This window comes from Lycorma delicatula, chromosome 12, assembly GCF_047948215.1.
Source record: "Lycorma delicatula isolate Av1 chromosome 12, ASM4794821v1, whole genome shotgun sequence".
In the NCBI taxonomy this organism is placed as follows: domain Eukaryota; kingdom Metazoa; phylum Arthropoda; class Insecta; order Hemiptera; family Fulgoridae; genus Lycorma; species Lycorma delicatula.
The window spans coordinates 55685813-55704287 of NC_134466.1; the positions used below are offsets into that span (position 1 = coordinate 55685813).

At 31.9% G+C, this 18475-nt stretch overlaps 1 protein-coding gene across 13 annotated transcripts in view; it reads left to right on the forward strand.

Moving 5' to 3' along the window:
• The window catches only part of LOC142333082 (very long chain fatty acid elongase 7-like), a 128074-nt gene extending 125538 nt beyond the window's left edge, over positions 1–2536 (forward strand). For all 13 annotated transcript variants that reach the window (XM_075379918.1, XM_075379910.1, XM_075379907.1 and 10 more), the window contains exon 8: positions 1401–2536. In XM_075379918.1, the coding sequence (XP_075236033.1) occupies positions 1401–1571 (171 nt within the window). In that variant the 3' untranslated portion in view covers positions 1572–2536. The remainder of the gene's footprint in view (positions 1–1400) is intronic.
• Positions 2537–18475: the final 15939 nt, after the last annotated feature.

Sequence of the window (18475 nt, forward strand, 5' to 3'; positions counted from 1 at the left end):
CATCCGAGTTAATAAATTGACGTGTATAAATTTTTCTGTTTATTACTATCAAAAAATAACAGCCACAAAACAGATATGTTTTGTGAAATTTGCGTAGCTCAGAAATTCTATAAACAAAGAGTAGCTAAAATAATTATAGTAATCGGCAAATTGAAATATGATCACTAAGGTATTCACCAAAATGACCTAATTTGGGAAAAGATGATGGTTATTAATGTACATTAATATGATGTAAAATAGTTACAGAACAATATTTAATATATATATATATATTTTAAATCTTTTTTTGAAAATTCAAGTAATTCATTAACATATTGACCACTGTGTTAGTAAAATGTAATTCTTTTAAAAAATTTATTTTAATTTTATTTTAAAATTTTAAGGAACACATTTACAATTTTGCTGTCCAGTACTGGACAGAAAAATTGATTCTTGGAAATTAAAATTATAACTTACCTAATTACTGTGTTTTGGTGGTTTATTTTCATATAATATTAAATATATATATATATATATTTTTTTTTTAGTTGGTTACAAAGTTATCAGCTCTAACTTGGGTATCCTCTTTCAGTGGCCAGATTATAGATGTTTAATTTATATTGTGTTGAATGTTATCAACTAACAATTGATTGATGAGCCATAGCCCCTGCAATTTTAAAATTTAATAGCTAGGTATTATTTTATATTAAAACAAATTAATTAATCATATATTTCATAACAACCTTAATATCGCAAACTCTGGTAAAAAGAAACAAAAGTTCTTTTAAAAGACACAATTTGCAAAAGCTTATGATCTAACCTCTTGAAACATGTTATAAGGATTAAGGAATTATATTAAACTAAAATATTTTCTTTATTTTTCTAATTTTTTGGGGGAGCTAAAGCTAAAGCTTGTGTAGCTTATATGTAAATCCAAATCCAGCACTGGCAACGTATGTATTTTGTAATGCTTTGTTGTGATGACTTATATACAGATATTTTTAGACCGGCAAAGATTCTGTGAGAATATTGGCTATGGTCTCTGGAATTCTTGCCTAATTTGTTTTATGTTTGAAACTGACTTCATATGCTACTTTGCTGGGATACCAGCATTATGAAATTTTTCTATTGACACGATTCTTGAAAGGATCCATAATACACGTAAGCCTCTGCTATATTAACTTTTTCCTTTATTGAATAAGCATTTTAGAAGAATTACAAAAAGTGAAATGAAGCTATATTGCACAGAAACAAGAACTATCTACAACTAACAACAGACAAAGTAGTAAAATACACAACAAATACTGGCTGTAGTAGTAGAAATGTTAAAGTTAAAATAATTACTTCATTTGCTTGTAAGAAAATTATAAAAACACTGCATTATTAACATATTAATTAATGATTTGTGAACATTGTTACAGGCCCAGTTCATCTGTATAATTATATTTTATGCGTGGGTGATAGCAAATGGCTGTGATGGGAGTAGAGCTTTTTCTATTTTCTCATTAGTTAACACTGCATCGTTCTACTTTTTGTTCTCAAAATTTTATAAAAAATCTTATAATATTAAGGAAAAGTTGAATTGTAACTAATTTTTTATTGTAATGCTACAAATTTGTGATTTTTTAAAGAATTTATTTTAATGTATATTATCTGCTGTGTGGTTTGGCTTAATATACACATACAACATTTTTTCTGTAAACAAAAAATAATTAATAAAATATATAAAAAATCACCTCTATTCTCGAAAAGAATATTATTATTTATGAAAAAGGGAATAAATTTATAAACTGAATTTTTATCTTAGAATTTATTATAGCACAGAAATCTTTTAAATTGTTAAAATTTATCTTTGAAATGACCAAAAATAATCAAAATAGCAATCCATTTAGTACAGTATTATTAACTAAAGTAGCAAAAGAAAGAAATATTTTCTCAAATTTAATAGAACAATTGTAACGTCTTTAAGATGGAGCACTGATACTACAGGCTGATGTCAGAGTTACAATTACTCTCTTTTTACGATGCGAGTTTTTTTGTAGCTTGTGAAATCAATTATGGATGAAAGAAAGAGGATACAACCGCATGTCGTATGTAAGGAGAGGATTTTAGAAAAATATTCAGTTGTAATGGGTTAAAATTTATTATTACTGTATACAACTGCTAATTCCTGTCATGAAATCTAGGATACTTAATAGTAATAAAAACTTATTTATATAGTATTATTTTTAACCCTCTATATTCTCAATAAAAAATAATAGAATAACATTCTTTATAAAGTAAATTTTAATGATAGTTTTCTATCATTCGTAAAGGTTTTATCCAGAACCGATGTAAAATTATTGGTAGGTGCTTCATTAGCTCTAGTGGTACCAAAAACAGAAACAGTAAACCAAAATGACATTTTTATCAAATAATTGAAAATGAAATTTGAGCTATTTAAATAATGATCTTTCTATTCATTTTAAACCATATTATATAAGTATTTATACATTTTTTCGTTTTTAATTTGTTAAATTATTGTATTTATAATAAACTATTGTTTTGTTAAAAAAAATGATTTATTTATTTTCACCTTTTGATATGATTTTATGAAAATAAGTTAAGCAACTTTTTGATTACAACTAGTAAACATCTGATTATTATATTTTAAAATTGTGAGAATCTAATATTTAGATTTCTTTTTTATATTGTGAGGCATATTTTTAAAAGGAAAGCTAAGAGTGGTTGTTGATGAATGTACAAATTTTATGAAATTCCCCGAGTGGAAAAAGTTGAAAAACTGGAATTTCTTATAGCCCAGTTTTCTTAGGAAAAAGTATCTTATAAAACATGTTGGATCTGGTGGTGGTCTCATTTTACCATGAATATACATACAATCTCTTCCAAATATTCTGTAAGGTAGACTCTTTTATACAACTTTATTTTATTTATAGCTTTAAAAATCAGATTTATTCATACTGGTCAATACATTGTTTTTCATTAAATTTGTAAAAAGCCTCAATTTTAAAAAAGTGTTACTTGCTGTTTACTGTAAAAACACAGGTCTAACACAAATCTAAATTTTACATTCTACAATTTTCAAATAATTTAATTGCAGAATGCAGAAAGTGCTTTACTTTAGAATACGACCTAATTTAAAAAAAAAAAACAAGCAGCTTGAGAATGTTTAAAAGTTCATCTTTGTTTTTTTTAAATTTGCTCATATTCTAAAGTAAAGCAAGCACTTCTATATTCTGCAATGAAATAATTAAAAATTGTAGAATGTAAAATTTAGATTTGTGTTGTTAGATTTGCAATTAAACAGTAAATAGCAGCAAATAACATTTTTTTTTTTTTTTTAAATTGGGCTTTTTTACAAATTTAAAGCAAGTGTTGACCAATAAATAAATTTGATTTTTGAAGCTATAAACTTCTTTGGTAAACAGCAGTAATCATCTTAGTATGGAAGTGAATTAAAGAGAGCAGTCTTACATGACAAATCTTTGAATTACATACAATTTTTGTATTTGTAATTAATATGGTGTTTGCTCTGCTGAAGATATTACTACTAAATATATTGAAATTAATAAATGCTAATTCTTTGTGAGTGTTCCTTAACACAAAGGACGTAAGGGTTTTATGCTTAAAACAAAATGACAAACATTTTAATTTGATATGAATATTAAAAAAAAAAAACAATGCTTTATAGTTTTAGAAAATGATAACTCTCTATGCCAGTCATGACTACTTCAGACCAACTATATGTGATTCATTACATACAGGTAATGTTATTATTTGTTAATGGTACAGTTTGTTTATCATAAGTTAGGTAAAAATAAATTAGATTGATATAAAAACCCCCACCGGCTTGGTCTAGTGGTGAACAAATTCGTAAATTGGCTGATTTTGAAAACAGGAGTTCCAATGTTCAGATCCTACTAAAGGCTCTTAAAAGGATTTGAATACTAGATGATGATACCAGTATTCTTTGATGGATGGGTTTCAATTAACCACACATCTCTGAAATGGTTGAACCGAAACAACAAGATTACATACAAATCACTTACACTCATACATATCATTCTCTGAAGTATGATGGTGATTCCTGGAGGCTAAACAAGAAAAAAAGACTGATAAAATTAAAAAATAAGCATATATAAAAGATAAACATTGTTTTATGATCGACTTGAAAAATGGGGGCAGCAACATTCTATAGCACTTTCGACTTCTTCATACCTATTACATGCTATTAAAACTCTGTTGTGGATTTTAAAAAAGGGAGAGTACTTTTCTGTGATTCTCCCCTCCCAATTTTTTTAACATTTTTCATTTTGAATTGTTGGGAAAATGCTTAAAATATGATATTCATCTCAATTTGGAATGGGGTAATCATTTTTTATCTTTGGCGGTTGGATTGCAATTAACCACAGATCTCAGAAATGATTGACCTGAGACTGTACAAGATTATACTACACTTCACTTACACTCATATACATTACCCACTGAAGTATGATGTTGTTTCCTGGAGGCTAAACAGGGAAAAAGAGATTGATAAAAAACAAAAATTAGGATATTTATAACATAAACAATGTTTTATTATTGACTTCAAAAATGGAAGCAGCAACATTCTACAGCAATTTCGACTTCTTATCTATTACATGGTATGAAAAATGAACACCTCTGTTGTGGATTTAAATAAGTGGGTACTTTTGTGTGATTCCCTCCCAATTTTTTCATATTTTCATTATGAATTGTCAGGAAAATGCTTAAAATATAATATTCACTTCATTTTGGGATGGAGTAATAATTATTTTTTTCTTTGTGGTTGGGTTTCAAGTAACCACACATCTCAAAAATGGTTTACTTGAGACTTAACAAGATTACACTACACTCAATTACAACACTAATACATTGCATCCTTTGAAGTCTGATTGTGATTAATGGAGGCTAAACAGGAAAAAGAAAGACTGGTAAAAATAAAAAAATAAGCATAATTATAAAATAAACAATGTTAATTATCGACTTGAAAAATGAAGGCAGCAACATTCTATAGCAATATCGACTTCTTCATACCTATTACATGCTATGAAAAATAAACACCTCTGTGGTGGATTTTTAAAAAGTGGATACTTTTCTGTGATTCCCCTTGCAATTTTTTTAACATTATTCATTATGAATTGTTAAAATGCTTAAAATATGTGATATTCACCTCACTTTGGAATGGAGTAATCATTTTTTATCTTTGGTGGTTGGGTTTCAATTAACCACTCATCTCAAAAATGGTTGACCTGAGAACTGTACAAGATTATACTAACTACACATCACTTACACTTATACATATCATCTTCATTCATCCTCTGAAGTCAGATGGTGATTCTTGGAGGGTAAAATACAACTGATAATAAAATAAAAAGTAATCATATTTATAAGATAAACAATGTTTTATTATCGACTTGAAAAAAGGGGGCAGCAAAATTCTATAGCAATGTCGACTTCTTCATACCTAATATCTGCTATTAAAAATAAACACCTCTGTTGTGGATTTAAAAAAATGGGAACTTTTCTGTGATTCTTCCTCAACTTTTTTTTAATATATTCATTATGTATTGTTTGGAAAATGCTTAAAATATGATATTCACCTTATTATGGAATGAGGTAATCATTTTTTATCTTTTGTGGTTGGTTTTCAATCAATCACACATAACAGAAATGGTTGACTTGAAAAAAATAGACTGATAAAAATAAAAAGTATCATATTTATAAGATAAACAATGTTTTATATAGACTTGAAATGTGGGTGCAGCAACATTCAATAGCAATTTCGACTACATCATACCTATTATATGCTATGAAAACTCTGTTTTGGATTTTAAAAAAGTGGGCACATTACTGTGATTCCCCCCTCCAAATTTTTTTTATGAATTGTTGGGAAATTGATTAATATATGATATTCACCTCATTTTGGAATGGAGTAATGATTTGTTATCTTTGGTGGTTGAGTTTCAGTTTATTTTACATATTAGAAATTATTAGCTTAAGACTGAACAAAAGTACACAACACTCATACCTATCATCCTCTGAAATATGATGGTGATTCCTGGAGGCTAAACGTGAAAAAAAAGACTGATAAAAATAAAAGATAAGCATATTTAAAAGATAAACAAAGTTAAAAGGACGTAACTCGAAAACGGTGCCTCCTAGCCCATCAGAGAGTGTATTATGAGTTAAAAAGATCAAAAAAATTTGAAAATGATACAAAATGTGCTATGTGTAGAGGTGCGATTAATGGGAAACATGTAAGACACCATTCACATAGAAGTGGTAAATTTATTGGACCGGCCCATGAACAATGCAATTTAAATTGTAAACATGCAACATTTATTCCAGTTGTATTTCATAATTTACGCGGTTACGATTCAATCATATTGTATTGGCGCTGAATGAATTGAAGGATAAATTAAAAATTTCTTGTATGGCAAATAACAGAGAAAAACTTGTATCTATAACACTCAAGAATGAAATATCATACTGCTTTATAGATTCGTACCAATTTTTATCTTATAGCTTAGATGATTTGGTGTAAAGTTTATTTGATCATTGTCATTTATTTAGTAAGAATAAGGAAGGTTTTTTAAAACAACATATCTTCAATTTAAAGAAAATATAGAAATTGCAAAGAAAAGGAAAAACAAATAGAGTTGTTTAATATGTTGATTACAAAATATTTGAAAATTTTCGTAATAAAATGATTGACACAAACAATTTGGATTTCTGTCATTATATATCGGCTCCATATTTATCATGGTTTGCAGCACTCAAGGTGACAAAAGTACAATTGGAACTTGTTACAGACCCCGATATGTATTTGTTTTTTGAAAAAGGCATTCGCGGCGGGGTCGTCCATGATTCCCAAATGTTATGCAATGGCAAAAGATCCCAATATAGACAACTATGATGAAAATAAACCAACGAAATTTATTAAATATTATGATGTCCGATCTCTTTATGGAAAATGTATGATGGAACCGTTGCCAGTAGATGGATTCAGTTGGTATAATGAAAATAAACTCGAATATTTGTTTACAAATGTGCAAAATGTAAAAGATAACGAGGAAATGGTTATATATTGGAAGTTGATTTAACATACCTTCAACACTTGCACGAAACACATAAAGATTATCCATTTGCGCCAGAGAGAAAATCCATTTATCATCTGTGATGAAATTTATACCCTTAATAATTAATTGCAGAAAGAAATGAAAATCAAAGGGTACCAAATCTAATGAGAATAGAAGGTGTTGAATAGTTTAAAATGTCAGTTTTACAAGAGTATCATGTTTCATACAATTTATCTGGCCAAGTATTATTGTGTTGCAGAATTATTGGTTCTGCGATTTGCTGAACACAACATAAACATCTTGTATAGTTTATTAGCATACATTTTAGAAGCACCAAATTATTATTTTCACCTCTTTTGGTGCTTCTCATTAGTTACAGAAACCGGTCTATCAGGTTCATCCTCAATATTCACTTTGTCAACTCCTGATTCACAAATTACTATTTCTTGCTACTCACAGTACTTCAGTCAATAGTTTCATCAACATAAACAGCTTTTATATGATGATGAATGTTACTAGCGTTCACTTTTCTGCTGTTAAGAATTCAGTTACCATATGCTGTTTTAGACACATCACAATATAGCTGGCTTATCATCTCATTAATAGTGGTGACTGACAGAAAGTGAGAGGTTGTGGATCAGTAGTTTTGGAATGTTTGTGGTAGGAGAATGAAACTAAAAGACAGCAACACTTGTCACTTTGTGCAACATTTTGTTTTCCCATTATGTTCCAGTATTCATTACATCTCAGCCGCCCCTTGTACGTGTGTTTGAGGGATTAGAAGAGTAAACCACCGTGGAGTATGTTGTTTGTTTGAAAGTATTGTATCGTGTAAAGTATTAACAAACTGGAGGAATAGAGGAAACAACTTGAAATGACTGTGTTCATTTTCATGAACACAGTCCAAAAATGAAGTGCATAGTATTAAAAGAAGGAAACGAGTTATTTATAAAATTAAAGAGTGAAAAGTTACCAGAAACTAATATAAATTCATCTATTAAGAAGCAGAAGTTGAAAAAAATCACAGCAAAAGTGCAATTGAAGAAGATAAAGCTGCTGGAAATGAAAATTCTTGGCAGATGAATGAAACAATGGTAAGTGGGTAGGTAATGGGTCTTGGGTAGTAATGGCACGACCATCACTGCAGCCTCATACTGCGTGACTCTTCAACATCTACGAAGGGAAATTCAGAATAAGCGGAGAGGAATGTTGTCATCAGGCATTGTCTTTCTCCATGACAATGCTCGACCGCACACTGCAGCTGTAACAAAGAAGCTCCTGCAGCGTTTTCATTGGGAAGTGTTTGATCACCCACCATACAGCCCGGACTTGGCTCCATCTGATTTTCACCTCTTTGCTCACATGAAACGCAGGGCTAGGAGGACAACATTTTGACACAGACATCGAGCTGCAGATCAGCGTAGAAACATGGCTGAAAGCACAGGCGGCTCCATTCTATGACGAGGGTATTGGAAGGTTGGTACCACGCTATGACAAATGTCTAAATCAGAGTGGCGACTACATAGAGAAATAGTGTAACTATGTAAGTACTTGTTACAAATAAAAAGTTTTTTATCCTCGCTGTGGTTTTAATTTCGTGTCCGATCAGACCTTGAAAAAAAATAACCCTCGTAAACAAAAACGAATTCTTTTTTGGTGATGTGAAAAATCTGTAAAACCTAAACTTGTTAAAAATTCTAAACAGTTGTAAAATAAAAATTACTTAGATAATAATTCATCTATTAATGACAGAAATACCATAAATTATTTGGAAATTTTTTTCAAAGTTGGCAATAAAATAACAGCTGATTAACAATGCGCAATACTAAATATGGTATTATATTTTATGCTAAATATAGTATTATATTTAGTATAATATTATACTATATTTATATTTATATTCAGTTCACAGAACCTGATTAATATATCAGGTTCTGTGAACTGTGTTGTCGTTAGCAAACGTTTTCTATGAATTTTATTTTGAACATGATCAGTTTGCCATTGAAGTAATGCTGCACTTATTTATATCACTATGTAGTATTCATACCAGCTACGAACGACCATTCCAACACGACGCTGTTATTGATGAAGTTATTATCAATGCAGTCCAGGTGTCACTACTTGACGTTTTTCTAAGCAGATCGCAGTTTCGTAGTCTATGATTTGGGGGGCACACATCAAACAAAACAAATTTTATCCTTATCATAAACAACCGTTCAATATCTACATCCAGGAGATGGTTCTCTTTGGTTGAGTTCTGTTGGTATACAAATTGACAACTCTACTAGTATGTTTTTGTTTACCAACAAGGCAAATTTCACTGAAGATGGCATCAACAACTTACATAATCATAATGAGTATACATGGGCAGAAGTAAATCCTCATAAAACTGAAGGCAATTTTCAACACTAATTTAGCATCAATGTATGCTGTGGCCTTCATAATCAGTTGTTTGGACCGTTCATATTACCTGGCCACTTAAATGGTGAGGTCTATGTGCACTTTCTTCAAGAAGAATTTTGCAGTTCTTTGAAGTTGTTCCTCTAACACTGAGATGCAAAGTTTACTTCCAACATGGTGGCATGCCTCCCCACTTCTCTTGTGCCATTTCCACTGACTTAAACCATCATTTTCCCTGAAAAAATGGATCGGTTGTGGAGGCCCACATACTTGCCTGCCAAGATCGTCTGATCTAACACATTTAGATTTTTGCATCTTGGATGAATGAAAAATATTGTACACAAAACAAAAATACATTCTTGTGAGGAATTAATAGTCCACATTATGGATGTGGCTGAGTAACTTCAGGAGTTAAGCGGAGGTTAAGGAGTTAACTTAAGCCTTAGAGAACTAAAAAGAGCAACAATAATAGTACAGAAGCATGCCAAGAAATGTGTTGAAAATGGCAAGCTTTTTTTTGAACATTTATTATAAAGTTGTACATATAGTAGTGCTTGGTGCTGTTTTAATGTTATAAAAATAATATATTTAAATCTCAATCTAAGTAATTCTTTTTCATTAATTATTTCACTGTTTTTTGGTAGCCTGTAGGGTATCACCTGTACTGTAGATGGGTAGCTCCTTCTCTTCAAGGAGCACCTTCAGTATGTGGCGAAGAAGGCAGTTGATGCTTTCTTCGGCGTTCTTCGGGGTTGAATTTCCGTACCATGCGGATTCTTTATAAAGGCGTTTCGAGGCCATTATGATGTACGCTGCGCCCGTCTGGGCTCATCATTTGCGGTACCAGTGTTATAGGGACATTCTATTACGAGCCCAGCGTCTTCTTTTGTTAGCGGTTGTCGGTGGTTACAGGACTGTCTCGCGAGAGGCAGTAACTGTGATCGCGGACATCAAACCTGTAGATATTTCGGCTACGGAACGTAGCCAGCGATATGTTGCAAAGAAGGGAGGCCTTCTTACTGCTGGGCGTATGCCTGAGATCGAAGACACACAGCTGAAAGGTGTAAACATCTGGAGGTAGTGTGCTTCCACTTTGTGGATGAGAGTCATAAACGAGAGGAGTATACCAAGACGTCGGAGGCACGACTTGTGTTAACAGAAGACGTCTTGGGAAGGACCATAAGCACTCTGTAAATAAGTAGTGTGCGCGTTATAATCGGGCTTTCATAATGTAATACAATTTAAAATTGTTAGATGGTTAAAATTCAGTAAATAATTGGGTATGGGTCTTATATTGCACAGTTAGAACTTGGCGAGATCGCCACGCGTAGGGGGTTGGATGTTGTCTTGTTGCAGTATCCTATGTTGTGTCCGGTGAACTGCCAGGTTTTTCTGGTTGGAAAAGTTTTTAGTTTGTTTCTGTTAGCATGTCTGCTGCAATGTGAAGAAACGAAATCATTCTACTGTACGCAAACGATCATCACTTTGTTATCCGTGCGATGATCAGAACTTGCAACTGTATTCTTCAAGTTCATATTTTCATTATAGAGATACTGCTGATCTCATTTTGAGGTCTGGTATAAAATCCTACGTTTCTCAGGTGGCAGTCGATTCTTTGTTTGTGCGGATGTAAACCCTAAGTCTCTTTTGTGGCATAGCGGCTTCAACGATGATGGCGGTTAATTAATAGGTTGGTTTTTTCGCACAACATAAGTTGCAGGTACATAATGTACTTGGTGAGTTGCCCACCTTAGAAGGTACGGAGACGAGCGTCGGGTTTTTTTACTTTGAACAAATACAAGGACAATGAGTTTGGGAAAATACTGTAAAGTGGTTGTCGCAGGACAATGTGGTGAATAAAGCCGTAGATTTATTACCAGTTGAAGCGCATTTACCAGGTTACAGTTATTGTGGGCTCGGCACAAAATTGGATAAAAAGTTAAAACGTGGGGATAAAGGCGTTAATAAGTTGGATGCTGCTTGTAAATCGCACGATATTGCCTATTCGAAATGTTCAGATACCAAAACCAGAGCCCAAGCCGACAAAGCACTGGCTGACAGAGCTTGGGAACGTGTAATTGCGGCGAATAGTAGTTTGACTGAAAGAGCGGCTGCATATGCGGTAACAAATGCGATGAAATTTAAATCTCAATTCGGAGGTCGATTAAAATTAAAGAAAAGTGGCGATAAAGTAAAAAAAAACAAAAATCAATTCAATACCTAGGCGTGCTTTATATGACAATGAATTGATTGAGAGAGTATGCAAAACGATTGAAAATTCTACATTTCAGAGGTGTTTTTATGTTGGACGCTTTACCAAAAAAGATTGGAAAAAATGAATGCGATATAGTCAATTTGGACACTTCAATGGGTAATGGTACACATTGGGTTTGCTTTAGAAAAGTCGGTAATAATGTAGACTATTTTGATGGTATAGGAAACGTACAACCACCGCCAGAATTGATGAATTATTTTGGAAAATCCAATGAGCGTACAATTACAATAGATATCAAGCCGATGATGATGTAATTTGCGGTCGGTTGTGTTTAGAGTTTTTATCCGAATAAATTGTACATTTTAATTTTAATTTTTCTCATTTTAGACATGTGGTGTTTGTTGTCGATTATTCCTTGATTAAAAAAAAAAAACATTTTTTCCTCTAATAGACCTTTCAAAAGGCCAACATGAATTGGAATTAAAATGGTTGATGACGGCCAATACGATTCCAAATGTTGAAGAAAACAAAAATAATAAATTGTGTTTTGCGTTCGACAAGGACGTTAAAAAAGATAACAATTATGAATTTACAAAGAAAAATTACATAAGTTATGAAATTGAAGATGAAATTGGTAAATATATGCAAAATGAAAAGAAGAAAATTAAAAAATCATTCACATTAAAGGCGAATACCAATACGTTACAATGTGAAATTAAAAGCACCGTGCGGATAGATTTTTCAGATGCAGATTCAAGTATTGGCAGTCTATTGGGTTATGGGGCGAGAATTCTCAAACCAAATCAAACACATCATTCAGATCGAATAATAAATATCGCTCCTGTAAATGTAATACATGTAAAATGCAATATTATTTCGGGTGGATATAAAAACGAAAAACAGGATTGCATTTTGTATGATTTCCAACTGAGTGTCGATCCTAGTGAAATGATTGAAGAATGTCCATTTTATATTACATTCGTACCGGTAGATGAAAAAGAAATTACTAACTTGTTAATAAAATTGACCGATGAAAACGATCAGTTGTTAAATTTACACGGCGAACGGGTAAGCATGTCGTTCGTATTGAGAGAATGTAATTAAGTTGTTGCAATTTGAATTTTTTTTCTTTTCATTAGAAATGCCATATAAAAGTGATGACTATGACGTCAAAAAAACATATACACTAACAGAGGAAAGCATTAAGAAATTGAAATCTCTAGGATTTGAAATTGTCGGTGGAAAATTAAAAAGCACCGATTTTTTTTGTCTTCAGTCATTTGACTGGTTTGATGCAGCTCTCCAAGATTCCCTACCTAGTGCTAGTCGTTTCATTTCAGTATACCCTCTACATCCTACATCCCTAACAGTTTGTTTTACATATTCCAAACGTGGCCTGCCTACACAATTTTTCCCTTCTACCTGTCCTTCTAATATTAAAGCGACTATTCCAGGATGCCTTGGTATGTGGCCTATAAGTCTGTCTCTTCTTTTAACTATATTTTTCCAAATGCTTCTTTCTTCATCTATTTGTCGCAATACCTATTCATTTGTCACTTTATCCACCCATCTGATTTTTAACAGTCTCCTATAGCACCGCATTTCAAAAGCTTCTAATCTTTTCTTCTCAGATACTCCGATCGTCCAAGTTTCACTTCCATATAAAGCGACGCTCCAAACATATACTTTCAAAAATCTTTTCCTGACATTTAAATTAATTTTTGATGTAAACAAATTATATTTCTTACTGAAGGCTCGTTTCGCTTGTGCTATTCGGCATTTTATATCGCTCCTGCTTCGTCCATCTTTAGTAATTCTACTTCCCAAATAACAAAATTCTTCTACCTCCATAATCTTTTCTACTACATTTCATTACTTTTGTTTTGTTCTTGTTTATTTTCATGCTATAGTTCTTGCGTAGGACTTCATCTATGCCGTTCATTGTTTCTTCTAAATCCTTTTTACTCTCGGCTAGAATTACTATATTATCAGCAAATCGTAGCATCTTTATCTTTTCACCTTGTACTGTTACTCCGAATCTAAATTGTTCTTTAACATCATTAACTGCTAGTTCCATGTAGAGATTAAAAAGTAACGGAGATAGGAAACATCCTTGTCGGACTCCCTGTCTTATTACGGCTTTTTTCTTATGTTCTTCAATTGTTACTGTTGCTGTTTGGTTCCTGTACATGTTAGCAATTGTTCTATCTCTGTATTTGAGCCCTAATTTTTTTAAAATGCTGAACATTTTACTCCAGTCTACGTTATCGAATGCCTTTTCTAGGCCTATAAACGCCAAGAATGTCGGTTTGTTTTTCTTTAATCTTCCTTCTACTATTAATCTGAGGCCTAAAATTGCTTCCCTTGTCCCTATACTTTTCCTGAAACCAAATTGGTCTTCTCCTAACACTTCCTCCACTCTCCTCTCAATTCTTCTGTATAGAATTTTAGTTAAGATTTTTGATGCATGACTAATTGTTCTGTATTCTTCACATTTATCTGCCCCTGCTTTCTTTGGTATCATTACTATAACACTTTTTTTGAAGTCTGACGGAAATTCCCCTTTTTCATTAATATTACACACCAGTTTGTATAATCTATCAATCGCTTCCTCACCTGCACTGCGCAGTAATTCTACAGGTATTCCGTCTATTCCAGGAGCCTTTCTGCCATTTAAATCTTTTAATGCTCTCTGAAATTCAGATCTCAGTATCGTTTCTCCCATTTCATCCTCCTCAACTTCCTCTATAACATAATTTTCTAATTCATTTTCCTCCGTATAACTCTTCAATATATTCCACCCATCTATCGACTTTACCTTTCGTATTATATGTAAAGCACCAATAAGTTGTTGAAATGAAAAATATTTTTTTCTTCTATAGAGATGAATTATTTAAATGTTAAAAAAGTTGCGTCTACTGACGAATCGTTAACATATAAACAAATACATAAACACATCCCATTTGAAAAAAAACTTTAAAACGGGCGATAAAATTATAAGAATAAATCAACCGGACGAGTATACTGTTCCGGGCGACAGTTGTCTACGTATTCGTGGGAAACTTGGTGAAAACAATAAAAATCGACAACATCAAAATTGGTTAATTTTGCCGGAGCCTTACTATTCGATGAAATTGTTTACAAAATAAACGGGCAAGAGGTAGCCAGCACTTAAAACGTAGAAGTGACCTCTATTATGAAAAATGTAATTTCAATAACAAACAATTCGATTCTATTGTTGGAACTAGTCGGCTGGGTTACTGGTACAAATAAAATTAATATAGACGACGATGGGGGACATTTACTTTATACATTCCCCTTTCAATGATGTTGGGGTTTTCCGAAGATTATAAGAAAATAATTATAAACAGCAGGCATGAATTGTTATTGAAACGTACTTTTAGTGATGTTGTAAACGCTATACTGGCCACGGTTTCAGATCATAAATCTAGACTAGAAATAACAGATGTTGCTTGACTTTTTAACCATATTTAAAGGTTTCGAGTCAATATCCGTTGGAATTGGCCAAATTGAGAGAAAAAAATGACGAATTGCGTATACCGTTTAGAAGTTGGAAAATTCATCAGAATCCCACAGTGCCACAGACAAAATCTATGGTTTGGAATGTAAAAACATCATCACAATTGGACAAACCTAGACACGTTATTGTAGGCTTTCAAACCGATATTTTAAATAAAGCTACAAAGAACGCGTCGGAATTTGATTCGTGCAACATTAAAAATATTAAAGTATTTATAAATTCAAACTGTTATCCATACGAGGATTTAGAGGCTGATCGGATGTTCATGTACAAAATGGTTGTCGATTTTAAACAGTGACCAATTCGCCATATACGTTTTCAGATTATAAAAACAAATATCCCTTCTACGTGACAGGATGAATCAATAAAAATGGGCGTTATTGATTTGAAAATTAATATTGAAGTTGAAGAAAATTTTAAACCAAATACAATCGCATATTGTTTATTAATATATGAAAATGTAGTGGTTTACTCGCCGTTAACCGGCAAAGTAATTAAAAAACCTTCATAAGTAGAAATTTTAATTACTTTTTTGTTTTCGCTGCAAGTAATAATGTCCCTTTTTTTTAAATTAATTTAAAAGTGATTAAAACAGTTAACCAAGCACATTTTCATTTTATTTAAAAAAATGTTGCGAAAAGGGCGTAACTCGAGAACGGGTGTTTGAAACTACCGCCAATCGATTCAAAAATCTGTAAAGTACCCTTTCGGTTAAGCCTTTCATAATCGCGTTAAAAATGGATTAGGATGCAACGTTTTCGATTTACGCCATTTTTTTAAAACTTTTTGTAGCAAACAGTCGCTTTGGTGGTGAGAATTTAACTGGAAAGTGGCGGTCGATCTAGTGAAAAGAGACCTGAGGTTCTCGACCAATCAACGCTCGTGAAAAAAACCCGCAAATTCTGGAGTAAAGTGGTGGGGGGGAAATTACTACAGAATGTGTGGTTTCCATAGTGTTTTATATCGACTTGAAACATGGGTGCAGCAACATTCTATAGCAATTTTGACTACATCATACCTATTATATGCTATAAAAATAAACACCAGCTTTGTGGATTTAAAAAAGGGGGTACTGTTTTGCGATTCCCCCGTCCTAATTTTTAAAAAATTCTTCTTTATGAATTGTTGGGAAATTGATTAAAATATGATATTCACCTCATTTTGGAATGGAGTAATGATTTTTTATCTTCGGTGGTTGAGTTTCAATTTATTTTACATATTAGAAATTATTGACTTGCGACTGAACAAAAGTACACAATACTACAAAATAAGCATATTTAAAAGATAAACAAAGTTTTATTATTGAAAGGGGGCAGCAAAATTCTATAGCAATGTCGACTTCTTCATAACTAATATCTGCTATTAAAAATAACACCTCTGTTGTGGATTTAAAAAAGTGGAAACTTTTCTGTGATTTCCTCTCAACTTTTTTTAATATATTAATTATGAATTGTTGGGAAAATGGTTAAAATATGATATTCACCTCACTTTGGTAATCATCTTATTTTATCTTTGGTGGTTGGGTTTCAATTAACCACACATCTCAGAAATGGTTGATCTAAGACTGTACTAGATTATACTACACTTTACTTACACTCATACATATAATTTTCATTCATCTCTGAATTATAATGGATTCCTGGAGGTTAAACAGGAAAAAAAATAAAAAGATAACAATATTTTATTATCGACTTGAAAAATGAGTGCAGCAACATTGTATAGTAATTTCGACTTCTTCATACCTATTATATGCTATAAAAATTAACACGTGTTGTGGATTTAAAAAAGTGGGTACCATCGCTTCTAATTTTTGTAACATTTTTCTTTATGAATTGTTGGGAAATTGCTTAAAATATGATATTCACCTCATTTTGGAATGGAGTAATCATTTTTTACTTTTGGTGGTTGGGTTTCAATTAACCACACATCTCAAAAATGGTTGACCTGACAACTGTACAAGATTATATATACTATATTTCACTTACACTCATACATATCATCTTCATTCATCCTCTGAAGTCAGATGGTGATTCTTGGAGGCTAAAATACAAATGATAAAAATAAAAAGTAATCATATTTATAAGATAAACAATGTTTTATTATTGACTTGAAAAATGGGGGCAGCAACATTCTATAGCAATTTCGATGTCTTAGTCTTTTTTCATATGCTATGAAAAATAATCACCTGTGTTGTGAATTTTAAAAAAGTGGGTACTTTTCTGTTATTTCCCCCCTAATTTTTTTAATATTTTCATTATGAATTGTGGGAAAATGCTTAAAATATGATATTCACTTCATTTTGGCATGGAGTAATCATTTTTTATATTTGGTGGTTGGGTTTTAAGTAACCACACATTGCAGAAATGGTTGACCCGAGACTGTACAAGATTACATTACACTTCACTTACACTCATACATATCGTCATTCATCCTCTGAAGTCTGACGATTCCTGGCAAAACAGGAAAAATAGACTTATAAAAATAAAAAATAAACTTATAAATATGCATAAGTTAAACAATGTTTTATTATTGGCTTGAAAAATGGGAGTAGCAACTTTCTATAACAATTTCGACTTGTTCTTATTCATTATATGCTTTGAAAAATAAACATCTCTGTTGTGGATATTACTAAAGTGCGTACTTTTCTGTTATTCCCTCTCCCCAATTTTTTCATTATGAATTGTTGGGAAAATGCTTAAAATATGGTATTCACTTCATTTTGGGAAGGAATAATCATTTTTTATATTTGGAAGAACCACAGAAAAGACCCCGGCATTGTTGAAAAATACGGATTACTGTATAATTATGTCATCTCAAGTGACATTCATTTCTGTTATTATAAACGTTGATACGAAAGAAAAAGCAATCCGGTTTCTTCAAGATAGAGGAATCATTCATAAGTTCAGAATATGTAAGATGAAACACAAAATGTCTATGAAAATTCATGCAAAAAATGATCGTTTGGTACGTAAAAAATGATTGCTGTGAAGAAAAACCATTCTGGAAACAAAAGAAGGTTTGTTTTATTCATTTATGCTTGGTCTCAGGAATATGCTACCCACCTGTTTTTCTGAACAAGAATTTGAAAATGAGCTGTGATGCCATTACAGTCTGGAAGAACTAACTATCTGTGTGAAGTTTGTGCAGATTCCGTACTGTGAAAAGTCCTTGCAAAATGGTGAAGGAAAAACTAGAAATCAATGAATCATGTTTTTCGAGAACAAGATATAATTATGGAAG